The sequence below is a fragment of the Centruroides vittatus genome, unplaced genomic scaffold (assembly GCF_030686945.1).
Source record: "Centruroides vittatus isolate TY-2023 unplaced genomic scaffold, ASM3068694v2 contig_955, whole genome shotgun sequence".
Classification (NCBI taxonomy): Eukaryota; Metazoa; Arthropoda; class Arachnida; order Scorpiones; family Buthidae; genus Centruroides; species Centruroides vittatus.
Window position 1 is genome coordinate 467557 of NW_027122634.1, and position 20927 is coordinate 488483.

Genomic DNA, 20927 nt, shown 5'->3' on the forward strand with positions numbered 1-20927 from the left:
ATTACGCCCTCTAGTATTAATAGTCAGTTACGATATTTTAATTTTTTGATTTTTTTAAAAATATACTGTACTGACTATATTATGGTTCAAAACATGAATTGTTGTATTACAGTCAATTATTTTTAATCCAAATTTATTTATGCCAAATATGAAATAATTATTGATTTAATTTGTTGGTTCATTGACCTTTCATTATCAGCTCTCTTAATACCTAGAAAATGAATGATGAAATAAATGGGATATAAAAAAGTATCAGATATATATATATATATATATATCTGAAGTGTGAATACGTATAGATACAATATGTCAATTGAATAGCCACGACGATTTAGCTTCGGCTTGCTGCTCTAGGAGCCCGAGATCGAATCTGTTCTGCGACTAGCTGAATTTTCACGAGTATTGGCGATATCCGAAATTTAAATTGAGGATACTCCCGTAGGATCTTGCATTATGTGGCGATTGTTAGTCTTGGTTAGAGATTAGAGAAATGGCGTGGCCGGAATGGTAACGACATCAGCTTACCATTCTGGGAGACTGGGTTCGAGGACAAATCGGAACCACAAGAAGTTTATAGAAATGATTTGTCCTCGGTAATGAGGGATAGTGCCTGACATATCAGGGAGGGACCATCTCAAAAAATTCTTGGGCGTTTTCCATCCGTCCAATTCGTTCTCCCCCGAGCGATAACCTGACATCTTAACCGCTCGGCCATCCTGCCGTCGTGGATCTTCAGATAGACAAGGTGCTTCATGTATTAGTCCTGTTTCAGACACCTAGTAAACTCTGGCACAATAAGTCTTTCAGGTTTCACAAGTCAATATAGGTGGCGTTCCCGCACACGATCTATAAGATGCCGTCATAGCTTATTGAGACATGCATTTTATATCCTTAGGGGCCGTCCATAAATTACGTAAGGTATTTTGGGGTGGGTGGGTGGTGAAGGATTTCTTACAATTTCTTAATCAGGGGTAGAGGGTAATAGATCTCGTCTTACGTAATATTCTTCTTTTTATTTTTTGATCTCGTCGTGGAGTTTTGAATTCGGCTTCAATTTGGCGGTTTCTATTAAGAACGCTCGTTGTACCAACGCCATTTCGTGTGACGTAATAGAATAATAACACTCGCAGACTCACGCTCTACACTTTTTTTTATCCTGGAAGAAAGGCCATGTGGTGGTTTCTCTCTCTTGTCTTGTATGACGTTTCTGTTTACACGTGTACTAGCTTTTTTTTTTAGCTCTTTCCGCCCTGTGGGCACTAAGAGGGCCTACTAAAAGAGGCCCTCTTAGTGCCCACAGGGCACTAAGAGTTCGGGCCCCATTATGGGTTCGGCCAGGCCCACAATGGGGCGACCGGGTGGTGAGGGACGGGGCCCGACATATCCGAACGGACCACCCCCCGAAAAATTCCTGGGGATTATTCGACCCGTTCGGATTCGATCCCGGGTCCCCCAGAGCGGTAGGCTGCCACCTTTACCGCTCGGCCATCCGGCCGTCAGAGGGCCTTTTTAGTAGGCCCATTATGGGTTCGGCCAGGCCCACAATGGGGCGACCGGGTGGTGAGGGACGGGGCCCGACATATCCGAACGGACCACCCCCCGAAAAATTCCTGGGGATTAATCGACCCGTTCGGATTCGATCCCGGGTCCCCCAGAGCGGTAGGCTGCCACCTTGACCGCTCGGCCATCCGGCCGTCTACGTGTACTAGCTAGTCGATCTGTCAAAGTTTTTTGCGTCCTTTTGTGAAAATTAAAATTAATATAAAAATGAATATTATGACGTTGATTAATGATAATAATAATGAAAAGATTGTTAATAATTAAAAAATAAACTTCTTAAAAATAATTGTTTATTCGAATTCATTAAATTTTTATATTTTTAAATTTGTTCACATAAAGTCTTTTATAAATAATAGTGCATATTAATTAATTAATTAATAATTATATATTTTGGACCTAAGAGTTTTAGGGTTTCATAAAAATTTTTTTTGTTAAAATCTTTTTTTAGAATTATGCCTAAATATTACGTAAGATGGGAAGGAGAGGAGATCAAAGAAAATATTACGGTTTCTTACACACGGGTGGGTGGGGGTCTAGAATGGCCGAAATCACCCTTACGTAATTTACGGACGGCCCCTTATCAGCGATCTCAATCTCATAATCAATGTTAGGGTTAAGGTATTTTATCATTAACTCTAGTTTCGGTTTTCAGAAAGTAAATCGGCCTCTTACAGCGCAGGACAGGATGATAAACAATACGTACCAGCAATGTCTTCACAAAAACTTTATTGAAGTTATTTACACAGATCAAAAAGCATTGCGAACCTCACAGACTGCACAGAGAGAAGAAAAAATAACTAAAAAACAGTTAGAGAACTCTCGACCACTATCGTTGAGGAGTTGTTAATAACTCGGACAATGGCGGTTGGAATGTCGAGCATGATTCCACTGACTTTCCAAACGCCATCGTCAAACTTCTAGGCTTACAGGAAAGCGGCGCTGAATGTACTGTACAACATACATGTTTTTTGCGTTTAAAACTTCGGCCTCAACCTCGCTATTATCAATGAAATCATCATTCTGCTGCCTACGCTTCAACCGCTGCTCATCTCTGCACTGATCTGCAGATTTTCTTAAAATATTAACGAAATAATCGTAAAACAAGCTAGTTGATCAAAAACGAAGACACAAGCAAAAGCACACTATCGTGTAGTAGATACGTGTTCTGAAAACCCGCGTGAAGGCGTTTCAGCTAAACCGGACCCCGAGCGAATACATTAATATTCCTTGGTAGGCCTGTTGTTGTAGTTGGCTGCGGCTTAATCTCAGTCACGATTGTTTATTTATAGTATACTCAGGTCAGTCTAATTCGTACCTTACTCAGTACGCTGTTGATTTTTTTCGGACTGTTTTTTTCTATTGAAGAATATAATAGTATTCTTGTGTTTTTAGCACGCTTCATTGTAGTGGTGAAGTGCTTACGTTAGGACTTTTTCTGTCTGTCAGATGTGCACGCGCATACCCGTTCAATCCACTTATTGCGCATATCCACGCGCATGCGCAATGACTTCACTTTCGTTACCCTAAGTCCGCGTTTGGAAATTGTAACCGGTGTTACCGGTAACTGCCGGTAGTTTATTTATTTTATTTAGCGTATGGCTACACATCTAATTAGTAAAAAGAACAGAAAGCAGAAAAAGGAACACAAATCATAAATGTAAATCTAAGTTAGAAATATAGTTTAGAGCACTTTCAGTCACAATCAGGAAGTCACTCTGTTGTCCCGGAAAAGATCTTATTGGACAATCTTCCAAGATATGATGTATAATTCTGCACCACAATCACACTGTGGGGATGCGACTTTTCCCCACCTAAAAAGGCTGTCCCTACATAACCCACATTTGGTCCGAATTCTATTTAACACACTCCAAAGATTTCTGAATAATTCAAATCCAGGTGGTCGCTTTGTGATACAAGGAAGATGTCGCCTGTCCACCAGAGAGACATGAGCCCAAAGCCTTTTCCAAGATTCAATAAGGTTGAAATTATTGGAATGCAAGGATTTAGCTCTTAAGAGAGGGAGTGTCTTGATTTAAGTGGATTTATGCTGAGGTCATCAATATCCTAATGAATCGGAAGTTGTGGACAATATTTTCCCATATTCCCTGAGCAGAGCGCTATCCCTTCGGAGTACAGACAGAGGGATATTCAAAATAGGTAACCAATGAATAGTAAAAGATTTAAGAGTGCCTGTTATGATACGTAGAGTATTATTTAGTTGGGCATCCAGTTTTTTAATGTGAGTACTGTTCATCCATACCGGTGCACAGAGACGGCCGGATGGCCTAGCGGTCAAGGTGGCAGCCTACCGCTCTGGGGGACCCATGATCGAATCCGAACGGGTCGAATAATCCCCAGGAATTTTTCGGGGGGTGGTCCGTTCGGATATGTCGGGCCCCGTCCCTCACCACCCGGTCGCCCCATTGTGGGCCTGGCCGAACCCATAATGGGCCTTCTGAAAGAGGTCCTCTTAGTGCCCACAGGGCGGAAAGAGTTATAAAAAAAAAAAACCGGTGCACAGAATTCCGCTGCAGAGAAAACCAAGCAAAAAGCAGAGATCCGTAAGGTGGACGGCGAAGAGCCCCATGTAGTTCCACATAACCTTTGGAGAATGTTGTTTCTGGTATTAACCTTAGCAGCAAGATTTATCAGATGTATTTTAAATGATAGAGTTCTATCCAAAGTGACACCAAGATATTTCGCGTTCTTATTATATTTCAGTATATTATTTTCAAAATAAATCTTTAATTCTTCATTTGCCAGTTTGTTATTAAGGTGAAAGCATGTAGTTTCAGTTTTTGTTTTACTCAGTTGAAGTCTGCACTGGCAAAAATATTGTCCTAAGGTAGATAAATCCTCTGTCAGGATCTTCTCAGTAATTTCAAGGTCTTTATGTCTCGTGGCAATCATCCAATCGTCTTCATACCCAAATTTCCTTGCCTTTGTTTGAGGCAAGTCAGCTATGTAAAGACTAAAAAGCAGTGGTGCCAGGACAGAACCCTGAGGTAGGCCATTATTTAGTTTTCTTATCCTACTTCTCGAATTTCCCATGATAACTTGAAAGGGTCGGTTATTTAACATCTCATCAATTATTTTAACTATTTTTAAGCAGGGTATCACCCGAAGCAGTTTATAGATTAGGCCATGCCGCCAGACAGTATCATATGCTGCAGTAAGATCGACGTATACCGCAGATGTTTTTAATTGCCTTTGGTATCCAGCCTCTTCAAAAGTAGTAACGGCTAGTACTGTACCTGGTCTGTACAGCTCCTATTCGGTCGAAAACCAGCCAGCTGTACCGAAATGTTCTCAAAAATTGTATTGCTTAATTTGTTGTAAAGAAGTTTCTCTAAAAGCTTATAAATCACACTCAAGAGTGAGATAAGTCGATAACTTTGAGGTCTATCATTAGGTTTTTCAGCTTTCAAGACAGCTATGATGTTAGCTTGTTTCATAGCAAAAGGAATATTACCTTTCTGTAGGATGTCAGTAAAGAAGCTAACCAACCATTGCTTAGTGTACTTGTCGCTGTATAACAGGAATTCAGGATGGATACCACCATTTCCAGGGCACTCTTAAACAAATAAAAGCTTTACCAGCTTTTATTTGTTTAAGAGCAGCAGAGATTTCTTCAGTACAAAGGGTAGTGAATACGCTGTATCATTTATACATTTAGCTTTGATGGACGTAAGCTCTTTTTTATCTTACTTGTGAATTCTCGATCTCTAGGAACTCTAGATATATTTAGTATGTGTTCTGCAATACTATTTGGAGTAACTAAGATTTCTCTACCTAGTTTGACGGTTGCTCTCCCAATCTTCTAAGCAGCCTTCTTACTTGACTTTGTAAAATCCAAATTTTGTACAGTGTTTATCCATCTAAGGCGCCTGGCGTCATCTAAGGTATGAAGTAGTTCATCTCCTATTTCAAAATCACCAGATTCTAGGAACTTCCTATGTAGTGATTCACTTTCTTCACTCCATCCGGGGATATAAATCTTGCGGTATCCTCTAGGTATACATTTTTTGGCTACACTAAACAGTACTCCAACAAACCTTTTAAAGTTGTTGGATGTTGGTGGGATCCACCCCAAACATTTGTCAAGATCCGAGAACAGAGTCTAGTTAGCCTTATTAAACGACCTTTTACGCTTCTCACGGATCACAAACCACTCCTTGCCATCTTCGGCAACAAGAAAGGTATTCCGACACACACCGCCAACCGTTTGAAACGCTGGGCAACAACTCTTCTTGGATACAACTTCAAGATCGAACGAATATCGGAAGACTACCGAATTTGGACAAGCTGATGCTTTATCACGCCTCATTTCCGCTCAACCATTACAGGATGAAGAAACGGTCGTGGCAACCATCCAAGCCAAGATGGGCCTTACAGCCATTAAAATTCCATCTTGCGCGTGGTATACTATTTACTATAGGGATACTAAGTCCAATTCCGATAATTATTGGGAGGTGCTGGCTATGCGGGAACTGATTTAAAACTATACGTGTAGCTGGTAACAGTTGTCTATTTTTATCTGAAGACACAAAGCACAAATCACGGTTATATTCACGACCCTAAGTGCTGGACCTAAAGGTGCATCGATCTTTAGCATCAAACAGAAGATAAAGATTATTTTCCTCTGCCCATTTAATTACCATGTCACCATTTTGATCAGTGCCACGGTATTTCCATCATTCATGGTGGCTGTTGAAGTCTCCCAATTAGACAGCAGGATGAGGTAATTGTGGTATAACGTGCAATGTTCCTTCCAATTTTTTTTTTTTTTGTAGATGAGTGGAACATGTATTTCTCTGAGCAAAAAAAAATTTTTGCCGAGCAGATTGAGCAAAAAATTTTTCTGAGCATATATATATATATATATATAATCTTATTTTTTTCCTATAAAAATTAAAATAATTAATTATAGAGATTAAAATTCATTTTAAAACATGTTTCCACACAAAATATTATCTTTTGTCAATGACTTTAATCGAAATATACGTAGCAATAATCATGTTGCAGACAGAGTGAGAAATAAGTAAACAACAATTCAAATCAGTGTGCATGCTCGCCTGCGCGGCACATAAATTCTCGTGCGCGGCAACAATTTGAGCAGTGCGCGGCCACCCAGCTTAGAGGGAACATTGACGACGTATTGTGGCCAAATTGTAGCCGAGGTTTTTTTTTCTTTTAACTCTTTCCGCCCTGTGGGCACTAAGAGAGCCTCTTTTTAGTAGGCCCATTATGGGTTCGGCCAGGCCCACAATGGGGCGACCGGGTGGTGAGGGACGGGGCCCGACATATCCGAACGGACCACCCCCCGACCGCTCGGCCATCCGGCCGCTCCTTCTGTAGCTGAGGTTTATAGATATTGCTGATTGTAATTTAGCCAACCTGTATAGTGACCACATGAATGTTATCGTCAGTGGTTGCTTTACAAAACAGGACATCCTCAATGTCACTACGGGCATATGTTACTGCCGGTAGTTACCAAGACGTTTAGAAAATGTGACCTAAATAACCAACCGCGTTTAAAAGTCATTGTTATGACGTCGCCGGTCGTCCTGCGGTACTTACTGAAGTAACCACGGTGACAAAGCGGTTACAGCGGTTCTATTGAATTACAAGATGGCAGACACATTGTATCGTGTGAAGAATGTGGCCGTGATTTTAAATATTTAGAAAAAATAAAACATCATTTTGTTTCTGCGACACAAAACGACTAATATCAGAAAGCTATGTCGTCCCAAATTACAGATGAGGCAAGACAGCATGGAAAATGGCCAGCAAATGCTACGAAATTATTGATTTCACAGTATAAACTAAACGAAGATAAACTTAAAAGCGACCAATATACAGCAAGGCACAGATCCAAGAACAGCAACAAAAGGACCCTTTTTGCATAGAAATTAGACGGCGCTTAATAAAGACTTCGACATCACAAGAGTAGAGTCTGAGTCCCGAGAGTAGAGAATTCTATTTAGATGCAGAGCAGACGTTATACCACAGAAAGTCAAACCCTGAAAGAATTGAAATATGGGACAGATTGGTTATTCCCAGAAACATAGTCGAATATTTTTTGAAGATGTTTCGTGACATCCCTAGTTCGGAACACTTGGGGACGAAGAAATTAAGGAAAAAGTTGTAGACGCAATTCTATTGGATAGACATGAACAAGGACATAGTTCACTATTGTCAGTCATGTCAGGAGTGTAGTATGAGAAAGCAACCTCTGCACGGACATCAAGCATCCTTACAGATTTTTCCCAGGATCGCTAAGGTAATAAATCATCCAACACCTGTTGCTGAGAAAACGTTTATTAAAGAAACATTAACGTTTTCGACATACTACGATAGGCCATCTTCAAATGTAACAGAAATTCGAATGTATTTAATATTTGAACAGCAGAATGTTCCAACGCTATTTACATTTAAACAAAATAGTGGATAAATTAACAAATAAATATTAAATATACTGAATTAACTAATACAAAAACGATGTAAATAATATAATAAAATAAAAAAAATAATAAATAAATACACAAAAAATGCCACTAAGTGTAAGGGCAGGTGCAGATGAATTTGGAAGATCTAATGCAATTCTAATGCCACTGCTCAAATAAATATTAATTTCGTGATACAATATTTTATAAGTTGTCTGTGTAGATTAAAAAGTACTGACACAGATAGAACAAATAATTATTTAAATCTAATCTAATAATTTAAAAATTATTTCAGAAATTCAAAATGCACAATATTCAAAATTCTATCATGCAACAGAAATGAATTATTTTCCTCAATGTTGTGATCTCAAGACTAATTAAATTAGCAAAAAATTCTGTATATAAATGTATAACATACATATTTGAATTAAATTATAGTAAGAAAATTTTAAACTTTTTTAATAAAAATTTAAATGTAGTACACAAAATTCAAAAATTACATAAATATATACATGCCTGAATTTCTTAATAATACTTCTAAGCATTTTATTTTTAAGAATTCTATTAGAAAATTTTTAAACAATTTTATTAAGTCAAAAAGTACTGATACCAATTACTTTAATAAACATTTTAGAGAGCATCAAACTTAAGAAAATAAGTCACATATCTAACTGTAAATTCTTCACATATATTGATATTTATTTACTATACATATTTACAGTAAGGAATTTTACTTGTATATTTAAAAAATATGAAAGAATTTACATTACAAAAATATATTATTTGAAACTTGTGGATACTATTATTTAATACATTAACAAAAATTTTAAAAAAAAATTAAAAGGGTTATCTGTACAGCTAAACAATTTGATACAAATTTCATATTTATAAAATTTTTATGAAAACAATATATTCAAAATCTTTAATTTGTTATCATGTTGTTCTATTGAATAATAAAATAATTACCAATAAAAATTGATATGTTTTGTACTATTTTCTTGCACAATTGCATATAATGAAATTTTGATAATACTAAATATGATATTAAAAATTGCAATAAATAACTTTTAAAGTTTTTTTTATACATATATATATTTAAAACTGTTTGAAGGTATTTGTCCATGAAGAGTTACAAGCAGTCATTTAAATTATATTTAAACATTACACATTATTGAAGTTTCAAGTTAAAGTTGACTCTTAAATATAATTTGAAATAAATTGACTCAATTCATAACTAAATATGTATATATAATTTTATATAATTACATAAAATTATAATAATTAATACTTTTTTATAAACTATAAGTAAATAAATACTATAAATGAATTTTTTCATGAATATGAAATTTGCCTAAAACTAGTTTTGTTTCAGAAAAAAATATAATTTCTATAAATGTATTGAAAATAATACTTTTTAATTATAAAAAATAATCAAAATATCATGACAAATAATAATAATGTTCTTTATTATTATTATTTTAGCTAAAAATATAAAATTTTTAATGATTTTAAAGCAGTTGAGAAACAATAGACTAAGTGAGAAAACACAAAAATTCATAGTGATAAATTTTATGTCTTTTGCAAATATAGGAACATATTGTAGTTGCTAATATAAATTAAAAGAAAAATATCTTGAGGTTTCTTTACGTTTAAAGAAATAAGTCAACCAATCATCACACCTTCGTATTTTTTGTATTATCTGCCCAATAATTTTGAAATGTCATTGACTCTAGACTGTTGAGAAATGAATCATTATCTAGAGAAGTCATTTCTTCAGAACTTTCCTGAAAGTAAATAGTATATTTCTTTATTACAAAAATATAATGCATTAAACAGAAATAAATACAACAAAATAATTTTATTAAATATAGAAATATTTAAATCTTATGATTCATTATTGATACAGTATGCTCTTGCTAATTTGATCATTGCTTGCATAGAAGGGTGCAAGATTAACAAGAATGTATGGACCTAATGGCACGAATGACATGACCTATCACTTTTCAGTATAGATTCATTTTGGAGGCAGATTGGCAAATAACATGGCACATTGACAGAAATAAATCCTGAGTAAACAGAAAAACATAATATGTGACATGACTAGCATTTTCATGGAAATAGAAGTGCACACTGCAGGGTATGCTGGATAATTGAGAGGTTGGATTAGCAGGAGTTTACTGTATTTCATTTTAAACACTTTTAGAATATGCTAAAGTATTAGCATTATATATACATACATAAATTTATGAATAATAGTAAAGAAAAATAAAACAAACAAAATATTTGATAAAAATAATAAAGTTTAACAAGATAAGTAAAACAGATACTATATAACAAAATTTTACAAGTATTAAATATAATCAGCAAAGATACAGAATTAGCTTGGAGGGGAAAATAAACACAATGAATACCTGTCTTTTAGCATTGAAAATTCCATTTATTTAACACAAAATATATAAAAACAAGTATTTTCAATGATGCACTACCATCTTCCTCGGGCAAATTATTTTGAATAGATATTTATTCTATTTATTTAGAATAAAATAAATAGCTATTCTAAATAATTTGCCCAAGGAAGATGGTAATGCATCATTGGAAATACTTGTTTTTATATATTTTGTGTTAAATAAATAGAATTTTTCAGTGGCATGGAAGCTGTGGAAGTGCAACTTCCCTTGTATTTTCTAAAATATAAATACATACTGTCCAATTATTTTCATAAACAAGTTCTTATATCTTTGTTTCATGTCAATGTATCTATTTTAGAATTAAAATAAACTGTTTATTTTTGTCATTTCCAGTATCTGTTTATATAATTTTTATGGAAAAATAGCTTCCCTATCATCATATGTTACTGAATGCCACTGGAATTTTTAATGCCAAAAGACAGTTTATTCCATTTATTGTGAAATTAGTGCCAAGTATACCAGGTTGTTCAATAAGTTTTGTCGTTCAATAAGAGATGGCGCTATTAGGTTTGTGGTTTTATTACGCTAAAAATAGTACTACTTTTTTATAAACACGTGTGAAGTTTCATGTAGATCTGTCAACTCATTTCTATATTTGCAGCTGTTCAAAGTTGACGTGTCAGTGTATTTTTTTACAATGGAAAAAATTGAATATCGTGCAGTGATAAAATTCTTATTTTTGGAAGGTGTAGCACCAAAACAAATTCATGAACGATTGGTAAAAGTGTATAAGGACTCTTCACCTTCAATTAGAACAGTAGAAAGATGGGTTGCTGAATTTAAACGTGGCCGTACAAGTCTTGAAGACGATCCACGTGAAGGACGTCCAAAAAGTGCATCAACACCAGAAATCGTAGCAAAAATACAGCATATGGTTTTGGAAGATCGTCGATTAACTGAGAGAGATTTAGTAGAAGCCCTAGGGATCTCATTAGGCAGTGTGAGCAATATTTTGGCTGATGTTTTGGGTTACAGAAAGCTGTGTGCACAATGGGTGCCGCATTCGCTAACTATGGAGCAAAAACACATTCGAATGCAACTTTCTCAGCAACATTTGGAGCGTTTTAAAAAAAATAAAAAGAATTTTGTGCATCGTTTCATTACTATGGATGAGACTTGGGTCTACCATCATGATCCTGAATCAAAACAAGAGGCTAAGGAGTGGTGTGAACCCGGTACTTCGGCTCCGAAGCGAGTTAGGGTTCAGAAATCAGCCAAGAAGGTGTTAGCATCAGTTTTTTGGGATGCAAAAGGAATTTTGTTCGTGGATTATCTCCAAAGTGGTAAAACAATAAACTCAGACTATTATTGTAATCTTTTGGACCAGCTGGATGTAAAAATTCGTGAGAAAAGACCTGGTTTACAGAAGAAAAAAATCATTTTTCATCAAGATAACGCACCCTCTCATACAGCTCAAAAAACCATCGCAAAAATCAGCGAATTAAAATACAAATTGTTGCAACATCCTCCCTATTCGCCAGATTTAGCTCCCTCTGACTTCTGGCTGTTCTCACATCTTAAAAAATTCATGCGTGGGAAACGATTTTCATCGAACGAAGAGGTAATAGCAGCCGTGGAAGCGTATTTCGACAGTCTTCCGGATTCTCACTTCAGGGATGGAATCCATAAATTAGAAGATCACTGGAACAAGTGTATTGAAGTTCAGGGAAATTATATTGAATAATAAAATGTATTTCAAACCATAAAATTGTGTTTTTTTTATCGAACGACAAAACTTATTAAACAACCTGGTACTTTTAATTTAAGAAAAGATAAAGTTGTTTAATGTAGACCAGTGATTCTCAAACTTTTTCGATCCACCACCCCCTTTGTTCCATAAAGTTATACCCAATGCCCCCTAACTCATTTTCTCTTGTGTGAGAAAAGATTGGAAATATTTTTAGGAAAACTTTTCTACGAATCTCACACTTTGTGCCCTTACCATACATTGTTCTCAACATCTGGAAACCATTAAATGCAATGTTTCCTCTTATCCATTTAACAGAGGAAAGAGAATGGCTGTCAGTGACCCCAACTTTTGCCTTTGGTCACCGTTCAGTATCCTGCCTCCAGCGCCTCCAAGATTTACTCACTGCCCACAAGGGGGTGTTATCACCCACTTTGAGAAACACTGATGTAGACAATCAAAAATAAATATGATAAAATCATTTCTATAATTTTTTATTTTAGTTATTATGTAGTATTTCGATAAATATTTATCAGAAATTTATTACAAGTTTATAATTTCAATTTTTGAATCTCTCCTAATATTTATCCGTATAATCTTAATTAAATTTTTTAATTGTGTAATCACAGTTACATTAAACTTCTTAAATTTTTAACTTAAATGTAAGTTCCAAACAGAAGTCTAAATTGAATATTTTGCAATAAAAATATTTCTAAGTTTAATATTTATTAAGACCAAATTAAAATATAATAAAAGAATGTTTTTAAACAAGTTTCTTCTGAGTTATTCTTGGTCTTGGGTGATTGTTGGAATTGAAAAGACATTGCAATCATCTAAAACCTCTTTAAACCAGAATTAATCTTTATTGTCTCATTTAATATTTAATTAATGATGAAATTGTAGAGAAAGATTATAAATGTAAATAAAACATTTGAAAATGATCAGAAAAGTAAATAGAATGGAGCATTGTCATGTTTGATATTTATATGTTAGTTGTTTATGTATCCACTGGTTCCAAAACATTCATATTGCTTTCAATGGTGAAATACTTTATTTATGTCTAAATTTGCTATGATATTTCAATTTATACGATTTCAATGAAAATTTTGATTACTTGACTAAATATTTTATTTAATAGTGAAACTTGTTAAAAATTATTTGTACAATAATTATATATATAAATTATAAATTCACCTTTGGTAATTCAATATGGCTGTTCAGATATCCACTGCTACGTAAAGTATCATCAACATAACCACAATTGTCTGAGGGACACTTACTCTCTAATTTAGTTTTCCTGCCACATTTTTGGTATAAAATATATATCACAATTCCTGTAAAATTAAAAAAATCTTTTTTAAAGGTATTTTAAAAATTTTTCTGGGATGGGATTTACGTAATTTGATATGAAATTAATCTGGATTCTCATTCTTTTCTTTAAAACCACATTTTTTTTTTCCCTATCAATTTTTCACTATAAAGTTATAAATTTTGTTTTAATGCTTGTCATGTTTAAAAAAAAAGCAAAATTTAATAACTCTGTAATAAAAAATTGGGTTTTACATTAGAATTATAGTACAAGAAATTTTCATGTAGTGACATTGGAACTTTTATATGCTTTCAACATTTTCATCCTTTAAAAATTTTCAGGAATAGCTAGGTTAAATTAGTTGATTCAGCAAAATTTTGGGCTTATCAACCCACACTCAGCAGAGAGAGTAATTACTAAAATCATTACTAAAATCATCACCAAACACCTTTGACTGCTAAGATCCATTTATCTGCTATACTCTAACATTTTCAACCTAATGCATAAATCATCCTCAGGTACCATATTTTTGGAACTTCAGTTACAAACTGTACAAATACAATTGTATTCTATTTTGTAATTCCAAAAATATAGCACCTGAGGATGGCCTATGCATTAGGCTGAAAACAATGTGTAGTAAATATGTCTGAGCAGCCAAAGGTGTTAGGTGATGATTTTAATAATTTTGGGTTTCTCACAGATTCAAATCTGGTGATTGATTTCCCCCCACTTTTGATATACATTACAAATAATTTATATCTAATTAAGATGCCTTATCCTGTATTTAGAGAGCTTCTGAGACTTTTTATCACACATCAAGAAAAATTCAAATTAATTCCACATTAGAAATAATGTACAACATTATTCCAAATAACCAGATGACCTGTCAGATTTCTTTTAATCAGAATATTTTAAGTGTAATTAATAATCTAAAACAAAGTAATTTGACTAGCAAAATGCAGTTAGGCTGTCATCTCTTGATAAATTTAATAATCATGAATTAATTAATTTTAATTTAATTTAGAATACTCCAGAAAAAACGAATCAGCCTGAAGTGAGACTTAAAATAGTCTGATAAAAATTTGACAAGATCATTTGCTTATTCAAATAAATATGAATAACAAGAAATTATAAATTTAATTGTAATCTGAAATGAATATACTTTCTTTTTATGATATAACATGATTTTGCTTTTTCCAACATTTGAAAAAAACAACAAACTATTCAGAAATTTTAGTTATAACTATTAAAACAGATTAAAAAAATCATTTCAAAAGTTTTTTGGCAACATATAAAAAACTTTTATAGAACAAATGATTAATTATTAAAAAGAATGGACAATTAATATAAAATAATATGTAAGCCAACATAAATTAATTGTGCTCTCTGTCCTGAAATAGTTGTCACATTTGCAAATTTTTCTAAAGATCTTTTGGCAAATAATTGATTATTACTTTAGTTAATGAAGACTTACTATGCTTTTGCTTCAGAACAATCAAAAACATCAGTTGTTTTTATTCATTTGTTAAAGCAGGCTTACAGGAAATCACAGAAAAATAAACAGTTTTAAAAGTGAACCTATTGTCATTGTAGAAAAATTTAAAATGTTATAAAAATGGATAAAATGGGCAAAAAACTCAGAAATGAGTAACAGTACTCATAATGTTGTTTGCAATTTTTCTACAATGCTATAAAAATGAAAAACTGGAATATGGTACTATAATTCTGCATTAACAGAATTTAAATATCATCTCCTAACAATTTTCCAATTATGGAAACAAGCAACACATTCAAAAGAATTGTGAGATTACATGATCTTAATCACAGATATCAAGAAGAAAAACGGTTATGTATGTCAATGTGAAAACTTGGAATGAAACAGAACTCATTCATACATGGTAAAAACTGTTTATTGAGAGAACTATGTCCTTACAATACCTATTGTGATCATACAATAGTATTTACAGTAGATTGTATTGTAATATCCAGGATCTATCTATCCAGGATTGTTAGATAGGGAGAACTGTCAAATCCAGTCAAAAAGTTCATCAAAGGAAATGTGAGTCACAGTAGCAGCAAAGAGCACAGTGGGTTGGTTGAGAATAATTTCAGTGGAACATGTAATGGGCTGGATAGAAACTGAACGAGGAAACTTGACGAAACAAGAAAAAAAAGCAGTTTCTTGTAACTCTACAGAAAAGGAGCAACATCATCTTCCCGTAATCATATCAATAGTAGTACCTTATATCTTTAAGACATAAGTTTTTATTGATTTTATTGATCTGACATTCTAATTCGTCTCAAATATTCTTCCTCATAAATTGATTGGTCTCTCATCTGTTTCTAAGAGAAATTAGAGACCTCATGCTGCAAAAAAAATTGAAGTCAACAACTAAGTTGATGCCAAATTCAATTCTAATTGGAGATGCTTGATATTTATTGATCTTGGGACCCTCATCTTAAATCAGATGGTGTATATACTGTATCTCTCTTTGACAGTTGTAAAGTTCCAAGTTATTTCTAAATTTGACAAGATGTAAACAATTCAATAAAAAATACATTATCTTACAAAATTATTAGATGAGGGGTGTTAATATGAGTGTCTGGAAACCTGCAGGATCCTACAGAATGATGATATGATGTTAAATACATTATTATAAAAAGGTACAGAAGTAATGTTAAGAATTATCCATATGAACATAGAAAGATTGAGATGTGAAAAAGATCTAACTAAAATTGAATGTAACCCTAAAGCTGAATTAAAAGCCTAAAATTGTATCACAATTAAAATGTTTAGTTATTGTGTTAATTTACTATTTATCTATTTTAAATAAGTATGAGTTAATGTTGCCATTAAAAATTTTCATTTCCAATATTTTTTGTAAATGTGACAACTATTAAAATTTCACCATTCTTTGTACTCTTTATTCTTATTTCATTTACTTTATTTTATAATAAAGTAGGATATTTTCATTTGTAATGAAAACATTAAATATTTATCAAGTTTACTGACTTTCCTCAAAAACTTAAAGTTTAAATTTTCCAATTTTCCACAAATTAATATAATGTAAATGAATTGAAATAAAAAGCTAACAGTGATATTTAAAAGATCATAAAAGACAAATTCTCTTAAAGAAAAAAGTTCCTTTATGTTTATATTACATGGCATATTTAAATATGATGTTCTATTATAAGTATTAATTAAATTATTTTAGTTTGCAAACTAAAATTATTATAAATCAAATCATTCTGAGACTAACTGGGATCTGTAATAAGTATTATATTAAAGCTAAGTTTAAAAAATTATTATTTGAAATTCTAAATTTAATATTTAAATTTAGAATTTTAATAATAATATTAATTCAAATAATTAATATTTAAATTTTAAAATTATTGAATTTAATTTGAAATTAAATTCAAAAATAGTTTTATCCTGGTATAAAGCTAAAATATAATTATTTGGTTTTAAATAATATTTAGATTTAAAAAATTCAATATAATAAATATTTGTGTATCTGTATGCTAGACTACACATACATGCACATAAACACCAAAATTTAATGTAACAAATATTACTGATTGTTTTATTCTACCAAGTTTATATTTCTTTTTATTAATAAGGTTATTATTATTTATTATTAGCCTTACTAATAAAAATAAGTGTGAAACTGATAGAATAAAACAGTCAGCAATATTTGTCATATTAAATTTTGTTTTGTATTGTATAAAGTCCAGCATGCCATACTGATACAGAAATGATACTTATCATTATTATTATTATTAATTTTAAAACTTATGTTTCATTTATTAAATTTCTTACCAATTAACAACAATACTGCAAGTAAAACAGCAATGACAACACCTGCAATTGCTCCACTTGTCAAGCCAGTTTCATCATTGTTTATTGAAGAAAGATTATTTATTAAGGATTTTGTTGGAATAATTTCAAAATCACTTAAAGTTGTCATGTTTATAATTGAATCATTCAATAACGTATTGTTTATTCCAGATGATAAAATATCCACAGTCAATGAGTTATCTTCAAGTAATGGACTAGTAATTGACTGGTTACCTGCATTTAATGATGATGTATAATTTTCAAATGTAGATAAATGTGCTTTGTTGTTGTTCATTTGTTTTATATGACTAGCATTGTTTTCCTTTCCTAAATTGAATCCTTCGTTATTAGTAAAATCATTAAGAATTTTTTTCTGTCTTTGCAATCCTGAATTATCACTTTTTATTTTAATTTCCATACTATCATTTTTTAAATTTGTTTTGTTAGACACTTCTTTATCACTGTTTTTATTTTCTGAATCAGACTGTAACTGTGTTGAAAATAATTTTCTCCTAAAAACTTTTGTAAAATTTCTTTCCTTCTCATTATTCAGTTCAATATAATTTTTAGTAACAAGAAATTCAACACTTGACAGAAACGAAATATTTTTCAATAATTTTTGTTTGTTTGATTGTCTATTTTCAGTTGATGCCACTTCATTTGATTTGGTTCTTTCAATCAAATAAACTGGAATAGGACTAGCACTTTGGATGAAGTAAATCATTAACATAAATATCCAAGGAGTAGCTGAAAAATAAAGTATTTTAAATATTTTAGAAATAATGTTAGAAGTATTGAAATTAAAATAGCAAAACATTAAATTAAAATGGATAAAATTTTTTTTCGTTTTTATTCAATTTATAACAATTTTTTCTTTTTAACTGAAAGTTTTAAGTTATTCTTAAATAAAAATACTTTTACGCTTTCAAAAAATAATATTTACATAACTGAATTCAATATTACAAGAACTATGAAAAAAATTTTAAATGGACAGATTCTTAATTGTAAATTAGAAAATTAATATCATATTTTAAAAATATTTACCTTATATTTATAAACATTTCTCTTGAAATAATAATTATTCAAATCAAAAGTAATATAAACACACAAAAGTAATAAAAAAAACATATTAAACTAAATTAAAAGTTTAAAAAAATTAACTCGTAATAACAAGTTCACTGCTGGTATAAAACTGATTTTCTCCATTTTGTGCCTAAGTTTAGAATTGTAAATAAAATATAAATGCATTTAGTATCTCTAACCCAAATTTTAATCTTTACCAAAGGAGATTTAATGCTATACTTATGAATTAAGATAAACTTTAATATTTTTTTTATTTTTTACAAATTTAAATATAAAAAAATCATAACTATTGAATTCATATTTATGTTAATATCAAAAGGTTTTAATTTAAATGACAATTTGTACTTTAAATTATTGATATTAACATATTTTAATATTCTATTTGCTGCAGAAAGGTCACAAAGTAAAATATTTTATTGTTTTTATTACACATGGAAAGATTGTTATAATTATTATCAATGTAAATTATATTGATGATAATTATAATACTGAAGATAATTTAACAGTTCACAAACTATTAAAAAGACATATTAAGAGTTTTATGAATTACACAATTTACAAAATCAGTCTTGCATCAACTTTATATAAATTAATTTTGTTAGGACTATTATACTTGTTCTGTTGTTTTTCATTGTTAAGATCTTAATTGTATTGAATATGTGTTAAAAGTTTGAAATAGAAATTTTTCTTTTTTTTATCTGATGTTGTTATAATACTCTGTTTTATATAAATCAGTATATTAAAATTATTAAAAGTCTATAAATTAAGTTAATAATTAAGAATTATTTTATAATTCATGTGTAAAAATAAGATTAAAAATTTCATTACTTTTGTACTTGTTTTAAGTTTATTAATACATAATGTTAATTACAACATATTTTTAAAATTTCAATAATTATATATTGTATACATATATATATATATATATAGTGATCCAAATACATACATACATACATATCTGGATCACTAAACATCTGGATTATCATACGTAATCCTGATAATTTTAAGAAATTAACAAAAAATATGAGTTAATCGTAATAACTTTCATTAATTTCAAGTTATGATTTTTGATAATTCAAATAATTTATTTTTATTAGGTTTATAATCATTTTATTTTTATTTTATATATATTTAAAACAACAAAACAAAAACAAAAATCTTTTATTTTTAAAACAATTACAATTACTTCTATATACATAATACTATATTGTAATATTACATAATAGATATTATCTATCAATGAAATAAATGAATGTAGAACATCTGTATTTGATATCTGTTAATAATATAATTCATTAATTGAAGAATATTATAACAACTATAATCTACTAGTGAATCTAAATATCATAAAGCATATTAAAAAGTTTTTCTATTTTCATATAAATTTTAAACCAAATTATTGTTTAAATAAAATAAAATGAAAAATCAAGTAAATTATTGCACATCTTCAAGTTTTATTTATTTTTTTTTTTACTGTATTTACAAAAGAATAGAAATGTTTGACAGATTAGCTAGGTTGAGACTGAAGTTTTAAACGCGAAAACGTGTATGTCGTACGTTCAGCGCTGCTTTCCTGTAAGCCTAGAAGTTTGACAATGGTATTTGGAATGTCAAGCATGATTCCACTGACTTTCCAAACACCATTGTCAAACTTCTAGGCTTACAGGAAAGCAGCGCTGAATGTACAACATACATGTTTTTGCGTTTAAAACTTCAGTCTCAACCAGTGGTGTAGTGTCGTGGGGGAGGCAGGGGCGGAAAAATTTCACAATAAATAATAATATCTTGTAAAAATTTGAACCATTTCATTTCATATTTTTGTCGCACCTATGATTTGGACCGATTGAAATGAACATGGAATTTTTCATTACTTATACCTAAATAAGGGGGTGGCAAAATTTTCCTCCGCCCCAGGCGGCTGATACCCACGCTACGCCACTGGCATCAACCTCGCTATTAATTAAAAAATTTAATTATAATGTTTTATCATAAATTATTTGAATTTGCATATGCATTAAACATATGCAAAATGTATCATAACTGCACAAGGAGTTCTATATAAAACTGTAATTCTAAGTTTTCTAAAAAATTATAGAAAACTATTTTTAAAAAAATAAAGTAGAGAATTTGGTAGCTAGTCATTCTTCATTTAATTATGCATTTAAATAATAAAAAATAAAATAAAAAATGCAAAAGTATTATCATATAACCAGAGAAAAATGTCAGTATTTCCATACAGAAGAGTTCCAATTATCAAAGGTAATATGAAATCAAGAGTACCTTGGATAATTAAAAATTTAGATCATAAAAAATGCTGGATAAATTTTTAAATAAACTGGATTTGGATGCATTAGCATGTACAACATACTATTTTCAGGTTAGACCTAGTAATTGAACATACAGTAAAACATTTTAAAATTTTATTTACAACTGTATTTATTAAAGAAATGTAAACCTAGGATTACAATTTAAATTTCTTTAATCGTTTTTAAAATTAATATTATTATGAGAAATCATCAGAGTAAATTCTTTTTAA

The 20927-nt window shown here is 31.0% G+C and overlaps 1 protein-coding gene across 4 annotated transcripts in view; it reads right to left on the minus strand.

Moving 5' to 3' along the window:
• Positions 1-8447: 8447 nt before the first annotated feature.
• LOC136985202 (metabotropic glutamate receptor-like protein R) overlaps positions 8448-20927 on the minus strand; it is a 28220-nt gene continuing 15740 nt past the window's right edge. For all 4 annotated transcript variants that reach the window (XM_067282427.1, XM_067282428.1, XM_067282429.1 and 1 more), the window contains exons 3-5: positions 17291-18055; positions 13356-13495; positions 8448-9790 (exon numbers count right to left, since the gene is read on the minus strand). In XM_067282427.1, coding sequence (XP_067138528.1) covers positions 9680-9790; positions 13356-13495; positions 17291-18055 — 1016 coding nt within the window. In that variant the 3' untranslated portion in view covers positions 8448-9679. The remainder of the gene's footprint in view (positions 9791-13355; positions 13496-17290; positions 18056-20927) is intronic.